The 20,682-nt window shown below is 24.0% G+C and overlaps 2 protein-coding genes across 3 annotated transcripts in view; one reads left to right on the top strand and one right to left on the bottom strand.

The window, feature by feature from the left end:
• LOC114119424 (probable G-protein coupled receptor No18) overlaps positions 1-20,682 on the top strand; it is a 127,042-nt gene that overhangs the window by 37,386 nt on the left and 68,974 nt on the right. For both annotated transcript variants that reach the window (XM_050202949.1, XM_027980972.2), the window contains one exon: positions 7,586-7,644. In XM_050202949.1, the coding sequence (XP_050058906.1) occupies positions 7,586-7,644 (59 nt within the window). The remainder of the gene's footprint in view (positions 1-7,585; positions 7,645-20,682) is intronic.
• Positions 2,147-11,267, bottom strand: LOC126550786 (uncharacterized). The gene is made up of 2 exons (XM_050202953.1): positions 11,062-11,267; positions 2,147-2,627 (listed from the first exon to the last, which is right to left on the bottom strand). Exons 1-2 carry the CDS (start codon positions 11,070-11,072, stop codon positions 2,303-2,305), a joined length of 336 nt encoding a protein of 111 aa, XP_050058910.1. The 5' UTR covers positions 11,073-11,267; the 3' UTR covers positions 2,147-2,302.

Raw genomic sequence — 20,682 nt, 5'->3', positions numbered from 1 at the left:
ATGGACATCAGAAAATAAAGTTAAAAATAAACAGTATATGATTAGTTAAGACTCGATAAAACATATTAAATCAATATATTATGTTAAAACGGTACTACTGATAAAGAACCGGGATATAAAAACTTTAGTCCTGTGGTTACCTGAGTTAATCCTTGAAATCTGTTGTTGAATTTGAATTGAATTATTATTGAGAGTAGTATCGTTCTGATGACAAACCTTTAAATGACAATTGACCACATTATTTACGTAGCGTCTGTTACTTCCTGTGTCTTTTACTAGAGGTGATCATAAAGTGTTTCCAGCGATCTGGTACCAAGATAAAGAGGTTTGCAGGCCCATTAAACTATTTCAATAATACCGATCAGCAATTGATTTTGCTATTTTAATACTGGAGCTTATAATATCTTATCTGAGTCTACCATAATTATCAAATTTGATTTATATTGGGGTATTTTTTTACTTACTTACTTATTTACTTTTCTTTTTTTTTTTTATAATATACCTACTTAATAAACATATAATTATCAATAAGCTATTTATTCTTCAACTTTTCTATTTATTCTCAAGCACTTATATACGAGTCTTAAACAAGTCTTAAAGTTATAATATTTTTTTTTTTAAAGATAAAAAGAAATATATTAGTATCCATAATTGTAGATTCTGAGCAGATCAATGGTTGACGGTTGTATTGATTTTAAAATGTTGTATAATATAATATATTCTTATGAGTTATGACGTATAATAAGTAGTTGATGAAATCTTCAATTTTCAATTTTGAGAATATGGTTTTGGTTCAAATATTTATATTATCATTTCATACGATAAAATTTTCAAAACATTTTGAATTTTTTAAAGCTATTTATAGGCGTATAATTTTTTATTTTTTTAAGTTCTTTTTCTCTAAATGTTGATAAAAAAGTATTCACTGAGTCGAAATTCTTAAAAATTCAATACGAAATCTCACTTAAGTTGTTCTCATATAGTTATATGCATATAAGAGTATAAAAAAATACTAATGCACAATTTTTTTTTATATGCATTTGAAATTAGTTTTTCAAAGTTCTCTAAAATTGTAAACAATTGTAAACTATTTTTTAGTTAGAAATTCATAAAAAATTTTCTTTTTATATCTAAGTTATATTTAAAGACAATTTTTTTATATAGATATTTCAAGTTTCATATTTGAACGAAATCATTTTTTCATACAACAAATAATAATGTTAATTATTATGTTATAGGAAGTTAAATTTTTTACGGATATTATATACTATTAAAAAATTTTCTATACTCAATGATATTTTTGATTTATTTTAATATGATTATCTATTTATACTACGAATTTATTTTTACTGTTTTACAGTATTTATGAAAATTTTTATAAATTTTGATTTTTATAATATGGAGTAAATATTATTACGTATATTATAATAATAATTAAATACTATAAATAAAAATAATATAAATAATAATAATAATAAAACCAATGCAATATTTTCGAAACAATTATATCAACCTAGGTATCGTAATATTAAAAGTAAATATGTAAGTTTTAATAATAACATATGTATATTCATTTTGTAATTTCTATGATTGGAGTAATATACTGTGTAACTGTGTATTATAAAGTAAATTTTAATATTTAATGTTAAGAAGATAGGAGATTTAAAGTACGATATAAAATGTACTTAATATAACTTAATAGACCATTTAAGTAATTCTATATTTTATGATCAATATTATTTTTTCTATTTTATAGTTAATTTTTAATCATATCGCGTGGAAAGTTACCTGTTATTTTTCCAAGTCATATCATATTTAGATAGGTAGATAAATAATATTTATTTCTTTGAAATATGCGTTTAATAGTATTAACTAAGTAATCTTTTAATGAACATTACATAGTTGAACTTTGATAATTATTATAGTTTTTACTTTGATGTTGGTCATTGAGTTTTAAATTTTATTTTTTTATGAGATTAAATACTTGATTTTACGATGATAATTAATTATATTTAACTCTGTACAGTGATATATATAATACATGTTTACCTCGGAGGTATTTATGTTTATTTTGAATAACAATAATAATAAAATACGATATAATAATATTTTCGTAACATTATTAGGCAAATGAAATTATACAATCTAATTGTCAATAAATTATATTTATAATTTACGAACAAAATATGGTTTATGGATAATATTACATGAAATACAAAATAGAAGTTAAATTAGAAATATCTTAGTTAAGTACTTAAGACTATCTATATACAGTATACATACAACAATAAATAAAACAATATCATTTTAAAAATAACCACACAAATTTACACATACAGTTGATAATAATGAAAAGTACTAAACATATAATGAATATGTGTAACATGGCGTCTAGCGTTTTAGCGCTGAGGCCATTATCAATCAGGAACAATGGGGTCCGTGATTTAGGTTCATCGATGGGCACTGCTTTGTAGCCCATCCAACCGTTACTGTTCTTCCCCGCACCGGCCGTGGTCATCGCATAAATAGGTGAGATCAGACCGTCAATGTCGTAAGTATCATTTGAACCCTGCAACTTACGCCCCATTTCTTCTTCGGCGAACCACGAAAGTTTCGGACTTGAATACCTGTACACAAACAACACAAAACAAAAATAAGTTCAACGAAAATATTGAAAACAATAACGATACATAATTTATTTTTTAACTAAATCAATAGGCAAGTAATTAGTAGAATTCAGGTTTGCTAACAGCTGGACATTATAATGATATACTTTGGATAAAATAAAGTAAGATTTGATAATTGGCTAAGAGTTAAAATTAAATAAAATGTCTAATAGAATTCATATTGGAAATATTGTCAATATAGACATCACTCCCTTCCCTCAAGCCATTCAGATAAACAAAAAAAAATGTCAACACAATTACTTACTGTATTATGTTTGTATACAGATTGTAATGTTTTTTTTTTTATATTTCTAATAAATAAAAAAAAAAAAAAAAAACGTGAGAACTAATTCACCTTTTGATTATTTTTACAATCTTCTTTGATATATATTATAAAGAATGAACGTTTTATAAATCTCGTTGTTTCGTTATATTATGCATTAAAAATAATTAATTTAAGCTTTTAAAATTTAATTGAAAAATCAATATTTTTTACCTTATACTTTGAAATTGTAGGTAGGAATTATTATAAATATCTACCTACTTAAAATATATTTAACATTTACGTCGATAGAAAAAGGTTTAACGAATAAAATAAAACTATTCGTAATTTATTATATTTTTTTTTTTTTTAATTATATTACAATTAATAATTTATCAATTATCAATTAGTTATTGTTTTATATCTTGGCAATGCAATTAGTAGATAATATATGTAGGTACCTACGTGTAAAACATTACAACAAATCGAATTATAGTACAACAGTTCAACATAATTGTTACATATGTTTTTGTAGATATTTGTTTTAGTTATTATTTATTAATTAAAAGTATAAAAGGTTCTTTATTTTAAATTGTTTCATGTTTTACGAGCATTGACGACTTATTTAATACTTATATTATAAAGTACATGTGCATGCATTGTGCACAAATTTTTCGCTGACGCGCTGTTCAAAATTAAATGTAAAGATCTGTTTACCTTTTCACATATTATCATTGAATTCAACTTTGTATTTAGTAATAGTTATAATGGAGCAATGAATCATTCTTGACACGAGTTCTTACTAGTCAAAACTGAGACCATTAAAAATCAAGTTTTCAGTTATTGACCGGCATAGTACTGATTACCGAAAATTTTATTTTTACCGTATAATATGATTAAGCATTATACATGTATTTTTATAGATCATTATAGAATTACTTCCAAATATTTGTTGAAAATAAATCAAAATTAATAGTTATTGAATAATATTTTATTTACAAATCAAAAAATTATTATTAAATTTAACTTGAGGGTTTTGGATTTTGAAAATTTTTCAAAGTTGTCCTAGAATCTTGAAAATAGTAAGTAAAATATTGCTTGTTTTAATTTACATATTTCATTGTGTTTGCAAAGTCATAAATTCACGAATAAATAGTTGATGGATAATAAGTTTAAGTGATTACAATATTTTTCTATGTGTTAAAAATAGTATTACAAGTAACTATATTAGAGAAAGTGAAATTTCTGTTAGTATACATAAGGTCATTTAATTCCTAGTTCTAGTGTAAGTATTGATCACTTACTTTTAATGTTTAAATGTCTAACTACTTGCCATATACTTGACTCCTATCTCTACTCATTATTTGTTCTATGAGACGTAAATTACTGTACTATAGTCGATTTTCTTACATTTCATGTTTAGCATATGTTTATATTCTGTTATGATTTTCATCTTCCTGATGATTCGTAGTCTACAATGGTAATATCTATTCCTTTACACAAGAACCATTCTAATTTTATCCCAAAGGCTTTTGCAGCTAACAATTTCATCCAGATTAATGACTTTTCTAATTCGTTTTGTCATGACTAGATCTTATCTTTGTTAGTCACAATCAATCTAGTATTAATATAATCTTTTTATTTAGTAGTGCTGTAGGGTTTCTAAATTAATTTTATACAAGTTATAAATTAATCATCAATTTATCTCATTCTTTCTTTGATTTTCATAAGGTCAATTAATTTTGTATAAATCAATTCAATTTTTATTATCATATAATACTAGCATACCAATTCTACTGTGCGTTAATTGGAAATACTTCCAATTTAATATTTATTTCTAATAGTAATATTTTCATTATGGTTTATCAGCGATTTATTTGATTTAGTATTTCAAAAGATAAAAACTCATGTAATTTTCAATAGTACGTGAAAACCAGCAGATTATCATAGTCTTAAATAATGAGTGAGCGAATTATATTTAATTAAACAAAAAAAGTGGCAAATATGACTCAAGTATGATTTTTTCTGATAAAATAATATTAAATTAATTTCATTTTATTCCTACAATTCAGACGATTTGCTGCATACAATTTTACTATAAAATAATTCATTAAAAATTTTATATTTTTACTATGCAATGAAAAAATACAAAATTAGCTCAATAATGACGCATTTTACACACTTACTTTCTTAATGTTAAAATTGCTTTAAAAATAATAATTGGCTTGCAATATTAGCATATTATAATGTAAATGGGAAATGGCTTTTTTTTGTATTAAAAAGTATACACAATTTTTTACGATTATTGTTCATAATATTAGTCATTGGAAGATTAGCTCAAACAATATTAAGTATTGTAGATGCTTTTTTTAAAAATATAAAGTACCTAGTCCAGTCTTGTTACTAATTTTTTAAAAGTATAATTTATAGCTAGAAAAATGTTTAGATAATTTTAGGTATCTACTATTAATTATCATTATTAAATATATTTACAGTAGAAGTTTAATATTTTTCTTTTCATAATACTTAACCAAATTATATATTGTTAATTTTTATATTGAAAATACAAAAGTGATTAAAAAAAATTGTCAATTGTTTTTACGGATAAAAACTTGTTATCTAATAAAATTATTATTGATTATTTATTATAAAATGATATAAAATACTTCATATATCTAGTACTATATAAGGAGTATCCTATAGCGACTCAAATATCTTTTTTTAATTAAAAAACCATCTTTTTACATTGAATTCTTTAGAAGATAAAGATGTACAAAAAGTCTTAATCAAAATTTTAAAGATTAATTTAAAAATTGAAAAATTAATTGTACTAAGAACAAATTTATAAGAAATGCTTTTAAAAAATATAAAATAAATCTAATATCTAATATAGTTGGTATTTATTATATACTCAAAGAATTTTTACAAATAAAATTATAAAATGTTAATAGATACAATTAACTACATAGGTTATAATTTTAAAATCATCATTATCTCCATATTTTCTAAATCTATTAGATTTAGTATTAAATGTTTAATTATTAGTATACTACTTGTTGAAATTTTGATTTAGATACATTAACAATTTCAAAAAATTATCTTCTTAAGTAAAAAAGGTGGGTTCTTATCTAAAAAATAGAAGTTAAAATAATAATAGTAAATAGTATTATGGTCAATAAGTATATTGAAAAATCCGATTTTGAATAACTGCATTATTAAAGGAAAAGACATAACCTACTATTAATTTAATAGTAAATATATTATATCATAATGGTTATATTTCTATATTCCATATAATTGGATCCATCAGTTACAAATACAGTAAAACTTCCGTGTAACGGTCACCGAAGGGACAGGAAATAATGACCGTTATTTAGAGGTGGTCGCTCTACAAAGATTGCCGTTATTAAAGTGCAATACTTCCAGATGATCGCTTTATAGAGTGCATAAAAAAACCAAATACATAAAAAATAATATAGACATGCTAAAAAATGTATTTATGCCAATAATTATTTACTTATATGTATGTATGTAAAATTTAAAATTTTAAAGTTGTGTATATTATAAACATATTAAAATTAAAAATATTGAGTGGGTAATATTAGTTTGTATTAAATTTTTATTTTCCGAACAATTTTTTTCGAGATGAATTTCTGCCATTTTTAATGAATTAAAACCGTCTACGACACGTTTTTGAAGAGTAAAAATAGCTAATTATTTTATTTGATTAACAACCTCTGGAAAGTTCGATATAATTGCACACAGTTTCTTCAGTTTCTTCTGCAGTTTCCTCGGTTTCTGCATTACATTCCTCCTCGTTATTTATAGTGATGAATATACACATGCATATAGTGCCTATTATTTTTTCTTATAATTTGACCGTTATGGCCGTTATTTAGAGTACCTGCTATATAAAGTTATTAATGTAATTTTTCCATAACACTTGACGGAACAAAAAAAAAAAAAAAATGACCGTTACACAGAGGTGACCGTTAACGGAAGTTTTACTGTACGAAGATTTTTTTACGGGGGAAAAAAAATATGTTTTTACAACGTTTTACGGTTATTTTTTTTAAACCTTCAAACAAAGAATTATTTTTATTAGACCTTTCAACCCATTTTTGAGAATTATAATAACCTTGCAGTCTATGATCTATGATAATTATGTCTGTTCAATTGGTCTCACTTTATTTATGAAGGTTGAGAACTGTTTTATGTAGTATCATTATATGTTACTATTTACGGTCGAGGAGAGTGAAAGATTATTAGAGTATTTTATCCATGAATTCTTTGCATAATATTGTATAACTAAAAATTAAAATTATGTGTTCAAATTGTATTTTTATACACGCGTATTAAATATTATATCATTTAATATTAACGCGAAAAAGAATATTATTATTATCATTATCAATAATTCTAGCATGATAATATTATGTACCTATATATTAATTGTCCAATATATTATATTGATTTAACCATGTATGGCATTTTTTAAATAAATAATATTTAACTTAATATTTTTTTCTCTGTGTAATGTAATTTACTATAATATATTGAATACAATTAATATTATAAATCAATTTCCATTTTATTATAAATACTTATAATTTTTTTTCTCTATTGAACGTACTAAATATTAAATTATTTGTTTTAGATTAAACGAAAATAAAACAATCATGGAGAAGACGTATTTCAACGAGTCGCATTTACCAGGTGAATAATTATTCATAAGATACCTTTATAATTTATATCATACTTTGGATTCAATTTAGATTATATTATAATATCTATATGTATTAAACAGCAGTTTTATAATAAATGAAAAATCGATTGACTATTGCTCTTGTTCCTTTTGGTACTGTCTTATGTTATCATTGTTTGGATTTAAAACTTCTATAGATATATTTGTATTTTGAATGATTGTGTATTGATTTAAACTATTATTATTTTAATTTGTGAATTCATTTTATGAACTCCGTACGATTTGTTTTTAGATCCTTGAACTGATCATATTGTCGTGTTACGGATAATAACTTTGACACAAAAACAGAAAAAAAAGGAATGAAATAGAAATATCACCATCTTATTAACCTAACCTTGACACTATAAACAATTCGTAAATAGTTACATTTTTTTATAAATATTTTATTTTATATTTATCGATTTCCAATTCAATCTTTTCAAATTTTGCCTTGAGAAAAATCACTGGTGTATCCAAAAATTAACTATCATATTCATTCAGTGATATTTATGTATATATTATATACTTCATTTATGATCACCCTAAAAAAAATAAAATAGATAAAGTATTATAGTATTCATCTTATGAACCACTGGGTACAAAAAATCCTATAAAAATCAAAAAAAAAAATCAGATGAGTTCATATAATCACTGAACAATATATTGTATCCAATACATAGATTAATACAGTATTAATGCATTCGACACTTCTTCCAATTTTTATGTATACAATTGCTCAATAAGTATTGTTACACAAAGTGCAATTATTATTATGTAACATTATAACATTGCATGCGTAAACGAATACTAAATCAAATCAATAATGTATTATCAACAGTATACTAATTATACTTGAACTTGACTTATAGTAATAATAATAATAATAATAATAATAATAATAATTATTATTATTATTATTATTGTACAATTGATCTATATTTCACCATTAATGTATGCGATGTACCTATATATTTACAAAAAAAAACTTATTTATATCAAATAAGTGAATACTAGATAAATATTTATGACACGTTAAAATTGAATGTTAATTTTCCAAGGAAGAATAAATTAAATTTACGTTATTTATTCTTTTATAGGTACTATATTATCTAGTATTAAGCCTACACCACAACATTAAAATGATAAGATTTATAGATTCATATTTTTGTTGATATCTTCAATTATTGTAATAATATATGCAAATTTTACGAGATAAACAGTTTTTTTACCAATAGTAATTATAGCATGTTTCAGTCTCCAGGCAGTGGGGGAGGTAATTAATGTAAATAAATACTATTTAAATGTATTTGTTTATATTATAGAGTAGATTAGCAATTATGAATAATTTTAATAACTGTTAGATCTAATTTTTCATAAATAAATTTTGATTATTTATTAGTTGTGTGACATTTGGGCTTAAATTATTTGTATGTTATATAGGTGCTAATTTAAAACCAATATATACATATACTAACTATAATACAACATTAAACTGATTTTTATTATTTTAAATTGAAAAATAACATAATAATAATAAATATTTAATATATCAAGAAAATATCTTATTATATAATAGAAAAAGAAAAAAAGAAATTAAGTGATATACTTTTTTTTCATATAATTAGTAAATTAAAATATTTAAAATACAACTTATTGTATTTTTTTAAATAATTTATCTAGTTCACAAATTAATTTTCAATCTTCTTTCGTTATTACATATTTAAATCTTGCAGTGGTAATTTCATTAAAGTACATAATAAAACTGACTTAAATATAATTATAAAATCTAACTATTAATGGAATTTAATTGAAAATTAAAAAATTAAAAGGTTGTAATAAAATATTATATTTTTTATGATTTAAATGACATAAAATATTTCCCTCTCCCTATCTCCGTGTATATATATATATATATTTGTTTAAAATAAATTAAGTGAAAATAGTGTAGGTATAAAAGATAGAATGTTCATTTTTTCCAACTAAAGTTATAATAAACTAAATTAGTGAATGTGGCTGATGATAAATATTTAGTAGTAATCACGAAAAAAATATTTCATTAAAAATAAATTTAGTTGATATTTAAATAGGATATAATACCTATTATTATTGTATGAATTGGCTTTTTTTCATCCTTGGATATTTAAAATGTTTAATAGGTATTTATAATTAAAAAAAAAATTACATTTTTATACATCCTTCTGTAGTTATGTATATTATTGAAACGAAACAATGATTATTACATTAACAAACAATTTTCTTTACAGTATCAGTTAACTAGTTATATAAAAACAGTTGGTTATTTCAGTGAACCAATTATCAAGGGATTTGGTGAAATGTCAATCAAAAAGCAGTTAACTGAGGTATCTAACGACCTGATAGAATATTCTTGATTGACATATTGTTGTTCATTTAAATACATTATATAAATCATCTTTTTATTTGTGAGTTTTAGTGACACATCTTATAAAAACACTCGTTTTTAGGAATTATAATTACTTTCTAGTATGTATTAAGTGTGTATATTATTAAACATATTTTTTTTCATCTAAATATTTTTGATTATTTACACACTCACCATGTAAATAGCTAATTAATGACATTGTTTAAACGTACTAACTTTACTTGATTTGTTAGTTATTAACATTTAGTTATTTGTTTTATTTTTAAACTATTATACTGTGCTTAGAAGTATGGAAAAAAATTAGCTATACAATAAAAGTAAAAAAAAAAAAATAGTTGTTTATTTAGTAATACTTATTTTAAATAAAATATTATTAAGTTACAGTTTTATACGTAAAATTTAGTAACAATATTTATTTTAAAGTTCGAATTTGAATAATATAATATTTAAAATACTACAAGGAAATCAAAACATTAGAATAAATTAAATCTTCGTATATTATATAAAATGGTTGTATACAGTATGTTAACATTTTTTTGATATTATAATTATTACACTTTTGTCATAATCCTTTAAGCTTCCAGTTATATGTACTACATGACACTATGATAAATGTGCATCACTATGGCTGAGATTGTACAAAAAGCAAAAGCAAATAAATTGACCATATCGATCTATAAAAATAATAAATAAAAAAAACAGTATAGCAGGAGTACGAAAAATGTTTTTTGCTATCATTAATCATTACCCACCAGAAAACGTCAATAGGTGTCCCACAAATGATTCACAAAAATGAGTTGAGAGAGGTACATAAAAGATGTGAATAGTAAGGATAAAAATATATTTTTTTAATAATGTAAATCACTAAATTAAGATATATTTTTGCAGTAAAATATATAATATCATCAATAAATACTCGTAGAATGATATGACTCTTACTATTTAGTATTTCACATAATAACTAAAAATAATTAAATATAATATTTACCCATTATACATCTTTATATTTTCATCCACGAACAGTAAAGAGAAATATAAAAATTTATGATCATTAATTTCTATGTCACGAAACTCAAAAACATATCGAAAAACCTAACCACATTCATAGTTTTATATTTAATTATTATAAACTTTTGTTTTTTAAAACATCATATTTAGTTCAGTAGTTCACCTAGTAACTTTAGAGCATCACTGTGGCATTTTACTTAAACAGTGTAGAGGGAAATATTAGAGTAGGAGAAAATTAAATTGTTTATAATATTTTCAATACCATGGATTCATTAATATGCGTGAATCCGATAACAATATAATTTATAGTGTTGAGTCGACACATCGAACTTGAAAATAAATAACCATGACATTATTAATTTGATTTTGCTGTTTTAATAGTTTTGAATAATAATTCATTCGTTAATGGATTAATCGACAACAAATCATCCGATGAATAGTACCTGCCTAATAGTAGTAATTATTGTAATCCGTAAACTGTAATACCTAGTGACCAGTGACTATTGACCATAATTGAAAGCTATATACCGTGAACATAATACAAATTCTTATAAAAATGTTAACTGTTTATTCGAGCTTATTGACGAAGAAAAAAAACAATTTTAAAAAGTGTACCATACAGAATTATATAATATTTTTGTGTGTCGAAAACTCAGTTCAGCACTAGACAACGTTGTATTATAGTCTGTATAATAGGTATGTTCATTAATCATTTAAACATTGCATTAAAAAAAAATGATTGTACCTACGCAAGTACGTTGTGTTTTTTGTTGTTTTTTGATATTACATTGACATAAATTTCTAAAATTGATTTAGATAGGTTATTAAAATATTATGCATAGTTTAAATGGAATGGGTTTTTATTCTTAATGATCTTAACACAAATCTTAGACTTGAATATGCTTAAAAAAATGAAATCGCCATATACGTGTGTACTACTTATACATAGTGGCTAATTTTAAATAGAGCACGTATAATGGCACGTGCATAATAATCACCAAATCTATTATTCCATATATTGTTTTAATCTTTTATAAAACAATAGATACTTGATCAGTTAACTTTTAAATAGTATCAGATTTATCTCAAGCATGTCAATTGTAAATTGGGTTACGTTTTAACGAAGGCAGTGTAACACTAGCCAATGCTAATTATGTCTATTTGCATAACGTAATAATATTTGGGACCAAAAGTTCAGGGATTTGCATATTTACTTTAGATTGCTTGATAAATATCTGAGAATTCATGTATTTTTTTGTAATTTAATAAATGATACAACATTTTTCATTTTTTTTTTTTAATAACTTTTTCAAAAATGGGTAATTTTAAAATGAAATGATTAAACCTTTTTTTTACTGTAAATACTCGAAAACAATTTTTATTATATCGTCTAACCTACCAGATGGATAAATAGGTACAATAGGTAGGTACATGTATTTATTTAAATAAACAACATTTATAATTTAAGTTATGATTTTAAATAAATCTTATCATTTATTGTTTTAAAATAATTGTTCATTCTATAGATAAAATATTTAAGAATATAATAATATTTTAGAGATTTTTATTAACTTTTTTCTAATTACATTTACATTTACTTTTTTTTGTGTGTGTGTGTTTTTGTGGACCTATTTTTTTAGATTAAGTTGATCGATTCTGCACGACTATAATATTCTGTACCATGAAAAATAAATCAGTGATTTATTTAAAGTTAAACTATAGTTTGTGTATAAATATGAGTATCTAACGACCTTGTAGAATGTTGTTTTTCATTTTAAGAAGTGCATACTCATTTAATTTGCTATGTTCAAGTAAAAGTTAATTATTAATATGTATAGGAACTAAATTATATATTAAGTACATGAAGGTGAAAGGATATTTCATATTGTACGCAATACAATTGACTTCCTATAAACATGCTAACGGATTTTATTTTGTCCTTAATATTTATTAAAAAATATATTTGACATGTTCGTTAATCCGGAACCAACGCATGCACATGAGAGTTTATTTTAGATTCTGAGCGCAGCGATGATTGTATTGATTTTAAAATTATGTGTGTGTGTGTGTGTTTTTTTTTGTCAATACTCTTGAGTAATAAAAAAGCTTAAATTATGAATATCAATATTTTTTTTTTGCTGGGAATGTAAATCTAGTTGATAATTTTGGGATTTAAAGTAAAAAATATCCAGCTCTTTTCTTAATTATTGAAAAATGCAAAATACATTTTTATGCAAAACTAGTTTTTGACAAAATCAATTTTCTTATTTTGTTGTGATTCAAAATTAAAACTTGTTGGTACTTAAAATGTTTACCAGTTGTTTACAGTATTATTTTTTTATAAATAGAGTAGCTTTCAAAACATTTTGACTTTCTTTATTTCAGTTTTTATCCTATAAAATGTCGATTAAAAAAAAAATCACTCGCTCAAAAAGCTTGGTATCTTAATATAATTTTGATCATTAATGGTTCATACTGGAACTAAAAAATTTAAAGAATATTTACAAAAATTGTTTTATATTAGACGGTCAAAGTTTAAAATTTGAAATAAATTAGATATGTAAACGAAGAATAATAATTAGACTTTTTTTGTAATAACAACATTTTACGGGGATTTGAATACTATACATATATTACTATAGTATATAATGTATAAATATTCAGGTTTATTTTAAGCTAATGACTATGTATACCACCAACTTATTCAAACCGTTATACCGGTAACTTGATATTTTTTCAAAAGTTAATAACAATAATGCATGATCAAAAATTTAAGTATATGCTGTATTATATTAATTAAATAAAAATAATATATTAAATGCATTATTTTCGACAAATATTAATTCGACCCACCGTTTTACTTACATTATATAGAAAAATAAATTACTTATGTTGTTATATATATATAGTAGTATAAAAATATAGAATAAGTATCATAAGATATATAGTCCGTCTTTACTCAAAATTGTTTATCGTAAGTAATAATTTATCATTGAATACATTCATTACGATAAATTACTCAATGACAGGGTATATTCGATACCTACTGTATAACATAGGGGTTTCCTATTTTCCCAATATTTTATTGATTAGTTTTGTGTTATTCAAAATAATTTTTTCATTGATCGATTTGAACTATCTTATATGAACTGATGAATTATGTAGTCACATGAATAAAACGCAGTTATCCAATAATAAGAGATATTATAAATGTATACAGATAAATTATTTTAGAATTTATTATGGACCTTAAGTTGTATTAAAAAATAGGAAATATTATACATATATATTTTTTTTTTTTTGATAATACGTTTATAAACATACAATCGATGCTTAAATTTTCTTATAGTTGTTAAATATTTAAATATTGACATTAAGATTATGTTTTGTATTTCATGTTTACCTCGAGTACATATTTTGTGGTTTTAATATTTAAACTACCAAATAAACCTAATTTTATGTTAAATTCTATGGAGGTTTATCCGTTGTATAAATATATTATGAAAATGTCAAGTGCTTAGTGTTGATCATACTTCAATTACAACAAAATAACAAAAACTATTGTTGTTTACAACTTAAAATTTTCGTTTATCAGGATTTTTTTTTTTAAGGTAACGAAATACAAATAAAAAACACGTGATGGTAAAACCAATACGTTCGTCATGTGGTAAGGATCTAAAATTAATATTTAAGTTGAATTATATTAAATTTAAGCAGTTTATTAATGTAGTGCATCGAAAATATGATTATATACAAACTTAACAAGAGTTATATAAAGAAATCTTAATTGTTGCCCTTTCCACCCATGGTTTATTTTTTTATCGCACTGGTTTACGTATTATAACGGTAACTGTTAATATATTATTATAATATTATAATGTTATGTATACGCTGACTATACAGTGATCAGTGACCTACAGAAGTGCTTATTATTTGTTTTTTATTTTTCTGTCTACACTGTATTAATATACTTCTAAATGTATTCACCTTCCATGCTCAGTACTTTTTATCGTTAAATTATACGTTGAAAAAAAATCTCATCTTTTAAAATGGTATACGTCAGGACCATATTTTTTTATATTCGGCTTTTTATAGCATTTAAAAATGTCTTGTTATATTTTATTTATACTTTTCCAAATCTTAAATACCAATTTTAAATGTGAATTCTTAAGAATTTAATTCATGATTTTTTTTGAAAATGTCGATGCATCTGAACCAACAACGAAAAGTTTCTTAATAATAACTATATGTCATAAAGGTAGTTATTTTTAATAACGACTTTTTATAAAATATAAAATTAATATTGTATTTAATCAAATATAAATAAGTATAGGAATTATGGTACATTAATTACAATTTATAAGAAATACTAATCAGTAAAGCTGTATTAAAATTCTCATAAATTACATAACTTTGTTTAAATTTCGATTTAGACACATATCACAATAATTTACAATTTTAAAGATTAATTTTTATTGTTTATTTGTTTTTAAAATTACACGATACTTTTTTATAATGGTATAAACAAATCAAAATATCTAAGAATATTATTAGTGTATCAAAAATGTCTTTAAACGGTATTCAAAATATGAGTAGGTATTTAAAAACGCAGATATTACACAATATACCGAACAATTATAAAAATCAGAATTTAAATAAGTAAATAATAAATGTTTAGGTAAAATTATTAAAGAGGCTCTAACGCTTGTTGAATTACCTCGCATTGTAACATTTCTAACTACACATGAGGTTGATGTACAGTATATTTTGAACGGGAATGAGTATAGGTGTGTCAGAAAACCAATCAAAGGCTCGCATGAATCTCGAACATTTATGAAAATAGCAACAATTTTACATATTATCATGTACGGCTTCGAGTACACGTATTAGATAATTATATATTGTGCCAGGTCTACCGAAATTTTGAGTAAGTTGTCGAGCGTTATTATATTATCAGGATAGGGGACGGTGTTCGCGCTCACATTTGATATAAGCCGTTAATGAGATCAACACGACTGTGAGATCAGTAGTAGAGGCGGCAGAGGTAGAAGAGGTGGCAGTCGCGGATGTGTGAAGTAGACAATGATTTATGAACGAATATATATATATATATATCATAAGGTCATGGCTGTTTCCGTCGCGCCACTCGGTCGGTCTCAAACTTACGCCGTGTCAATACGCGTCGACGTCGACGGCGACACCACCACAATTTCGCGCACAAATCTAACCACCAAAAGATGATACTTTTCCTAGGGCCATAGGTACAGCGAATGTATAATAATATATAACGTTACACGTTGTGTGGTGCGTTCATTTTTTTTTTCGTTAAGTACCTAATACACGCACGCACACACACACTCACACATAAATATATGTACCGAAAAATAGCGTTCGTACATTGTCGATGAGATAATAAAAGACGTGATAACTTACGCCACGCCCGGTTCGTCGCTGCCGTTGACACTGCTGCGTAGGTAGTCCGCATTATATTATTATATACCGACGGGAATCCCGGTAAAATATATTATATTATTTCGTATCGATAAAGACCGTGAAAAAAAGAACGGACTCTGTTGAATAATATATTATAGCGCAATACGTATATGTGTATTATATGTGTACCGCACATTTGCAATACAGTTTCGGATAGACCTGCTGCTACACATAATATAATCGAAGGGTTGGACGCGGTACGATGTGACATTATCGAGACGACCTTCGGATACCCATATGGGTGTAACGACGAGGTGCCGGACTCGCTGAGACGAAACTGACAGAGTCCGCCGTCGGATAAACAATAATAATAATAATAATAATATTATTATAATCACGAGCATGTGCATAAAAAATACGTGTGCAATGGCCTGGATTTGTATCGAGAGAGATTTTATTTCATTTTAAAAAATATTCAATACTCGAGTTCGGTATAAATAATAAGCATTTTTTATTATTATTATTATTATTATTATTATTATTATTATTGTTGCTCATTGGTACATTTTTTTTTTAAATCATTTCGTAAGATGAAATTAACTATACTATATAGAAGGCAAACGATTTAAAGTCTATATTAATACAGAATAATTATCAACATTTGAGTTTTAGAAATTAATTTGAGTCATCTTGGTGGATGTGTGTACATGATTTAAATTTTAAAACGTATTCATAATATTATATTTCTTACGTTATTGATCAAAATGAACAATAATTATAGGTATCTATAATATTATGTTCATTTTAGATAATCTGTAACATTATTATAATGATATTAATAGTTTTTTTTTAATTTTAAGAGATATTTAATAAGAACTGGAATTTGTTTAATTGAATATTTATAAATTATAAAATTGATCGAATATTGGTATGTATTGTAAAATATGTTGGTTTTACGATGATGGAATTTTCTTTTTCGTTTTTTTTTTTTTTCAATTATTTTTGTCAGTTTTTATGAAAGAAGGAGTGCTCCCAAGATTTGTGCAACCTTATCTATTGATCGAACGTTTTATCTTTGATTTTCTCGTTTGTTTTCTTAAGAAAACGCTGCATTGACGTTACTTGCTATCTCCATCTTTCTGAACAGACGATAAAGAAAAAAAACCTTACGAAACAATTCAAATAGTTTTGAACAAAAATATTGATAAATTATGCAAAATATTAAGTCACGTACTAACATAGATAAAGATTTCCATTTTTGGTTTGATTATAATGATTTTATTTTAATTTTTGTCTAAAACCCACTGTGGTGGAAATACAGATCAAGGTTTTTTTATATTGCTCATCGAGAAACTGATTTAGTAAATTTTGGTTTAGAGTCATCTAAAGCGTAACGAATAATTTATGTAATCAAAATGAGTTATACTAAGTCGATTTTTGTTATTCCTACCTATTTTTAAAAAAAAAAAAAAACAATAAATAATGACTTGGAGTATTTATTAAATTTATTAATTAAATACCTAGTTTAGTATTTTATTATATAGTAATAATTGTTTTTTTCATTTTAATTCTATCACTTTTATGCTAAACAAAAGATTTTGAAAATTTGACGTTTTTCTTTAATTTTATCATTTATGGTATAATTTTTATTTTTAATAGTACAGCTTAATATGTCTTCTGAAATATTTTAAATATTGACAATAATTATTAACTAAAATATTTTATGCTAATTATATAATAAATGATTGTTAATGTAAGGTAGGTATTTAAATATCTTACTTTATAACACTGATATACTTCATACTTTAGTAGATAACAGTGGTTTATAAGAACTAAAATTTGAATTTTTAAAATATAATTTTGAATTTTGTTTACACATCTATATTAGTTTGTTTGCCTGTTTAATAAACAGAAAAGGTATTTTGTTTTTATATATGTTTATTGTTTAATGATATAATGCACAGTAAGTCTATATTTTTCAAAATTATAAAACTTAACTTTATAAACAGTTATGAAATGAAATCAATTGAACCAAAAATATTAGAAATAGACATTCACGTTAAAATGTATTTTCAAAATTAAAAGTAAGTTATTGGAGTATAGATTTTATTTTATATTTGTAGGTAATAAATTCTATATATTTCCAACTCCTGAATATTTGTTAAAATAGATTATAGTTTTTTTTTTTAATTACAAAAATGCTGAAATCAATTAAATTAAGTAAATTTTATTATTCATAATATTATCAAAAACTTATACATTTTACGAACATTTCTTAAATTTCTATTTAAAATTATTTGTTTACAGATTTTAAAATTTTTTTGTAAATATTTAACTATTAATAAACAAGTTTATGTGTTGTATGCATAAAACTTGTTTTTCCGTGTAATAATTTTATTAATATAAGATTAGTTGAGGTTTTTAAGGTTATGTTTATTACTCGGCAAAAAATTGCTATGTATATATTTTGAATTGTGTATTGTAAAATAATAAAATACAATTATTGTATCATATAATAAATAATAAAAATATATACTTATACACCGAAAAAGTATGATAGAAATATTAATATTAAAACTTAAAACAAATAATAGCATAAAACATTTATAAACTACTGATACATATTAAATTTAACAGTTGCACCTATATTTTAAATACTAGTTATCAAAAAATCAAACAAAGGATTTTATAATTTATTTAAATTTAAAAAACTAAATGCATAATTAGTTTATGTTTCTAATATTTTTGTAAGATACAATTAATTTAAGCACGTTTTAATTTAACTCGGAATATTTCAATAAATAAAATAAAATTATACCAATGCAATTAACAATAAAATGATAATATTTTAATTTACAATTCGATGTGCATTTTTCTAAATTATTAACTAATTAAATATTTAATTTATTTAAAATGTGTTATATACATGATATACATTATACAAGTATTATAATAATATATACACAAAGCGTGTGGTGTAATATGGTAAAATTATTTTATTCAATAAAATGTTAGAAGTTTGATGTTATATAATACATTTTTGAAACTCAACTTGTTCACTTGATTAATTTAAAATTGAATTGGAAAGTTATAAGTTATAAGAATAAATTTAGTAAAATCGTCGAAGTATTTTCCTTATGTTTTTTCTTTTTATACATATTCTATAAAACTATTTTTGTTATAGGTACTTATAATTTAATCAATTTATCAAGTAAATCTTATACAAGGAAGAAATTGTGGTATTTTTCTGTTTATATATACATAATAATATTATAAAAGTGCCTCAATATATTTGAAAATAAAATCGAGGTTCCTCTATGCAGTCTGGAGAATTAAGGTATTTTTTTTTCAATAAAATAAATAGGACGAATTAAACGATAAATACGATTTGCTTTTTTTTTTTTTTTTATCAATTCAGTTGTATTTATTGAAAATGAATTTTCAATAGGTATGTCAAACGTCAACGAACATAAATATAGGTCCACATAATTTACCGTTAGGTACCGTCTTATAGAACGAAATAAATCAATAACGGGTTTTATTATCTTTATTTCTTTAAAGTTCTTAATGCCACTATAATAATTGATTTCACATATTATAAATAAGTAGAGGTACCCACTATTATAAACAATAGTGTCGAACGTACCTTTTTTTATTCGCAGTGATGTTTATGTCTGTACTACGTGCGCGTACAATACCGACGTACTTACACCAAATCGCGCTTGTTATTATTGTCACGGGTTGACTATTACGTTAAGTATTATGATATTGACACTTTACACGACTCGCGGTTGTCACGGCGCGGCGTGTTGGTCGACGATGGTACGACCAGCGTCGGCGATAACATGCGACTACCGGCACTATGGTCTTCGGGACAACACAACACTAGAACAACTGTGTTTGCCGTGAGTACAGATGGCTGGAGTCGGGTCGTCGGGTGAGAGGAAGAGTAACAGAGAGACGAGGTCGGTTTTAACGTGCAACAAATAACGTTTTCTGCGTTTTTTTTTTCACGGTAGATGCCTCGCGTGAAATTTTATGCCACGGACACGGCCAATTACAGTGTATTCCTCCACCTTGGCAATGGACGCTGTTCTAAGATGGAGGGGAGACGGCGAGGAGAAAGAGAGTGGGTACTACTTCGGGAGAACTTGCTGCACGTGCCGGA

Source organism: Aphis gossypii, chromosome 3, assembly GCF_020184175.1.
Source record: "Aphis gossypii isolate Hap1 chromosome 3, ASM2018417v2, whole genome shotgun sequence".
Lineage (NCBI taxonomy): Eukaryota > Metazoa > Arthropoda > Insecta > Hemiptera > Aphididae > Aphis > Aphis gossypii.
The sequence above is the reverse complement of the archived record's forward strand: the minus strand, read 5'-3'. Positions and strand labels throughout refer to the sequence as shown.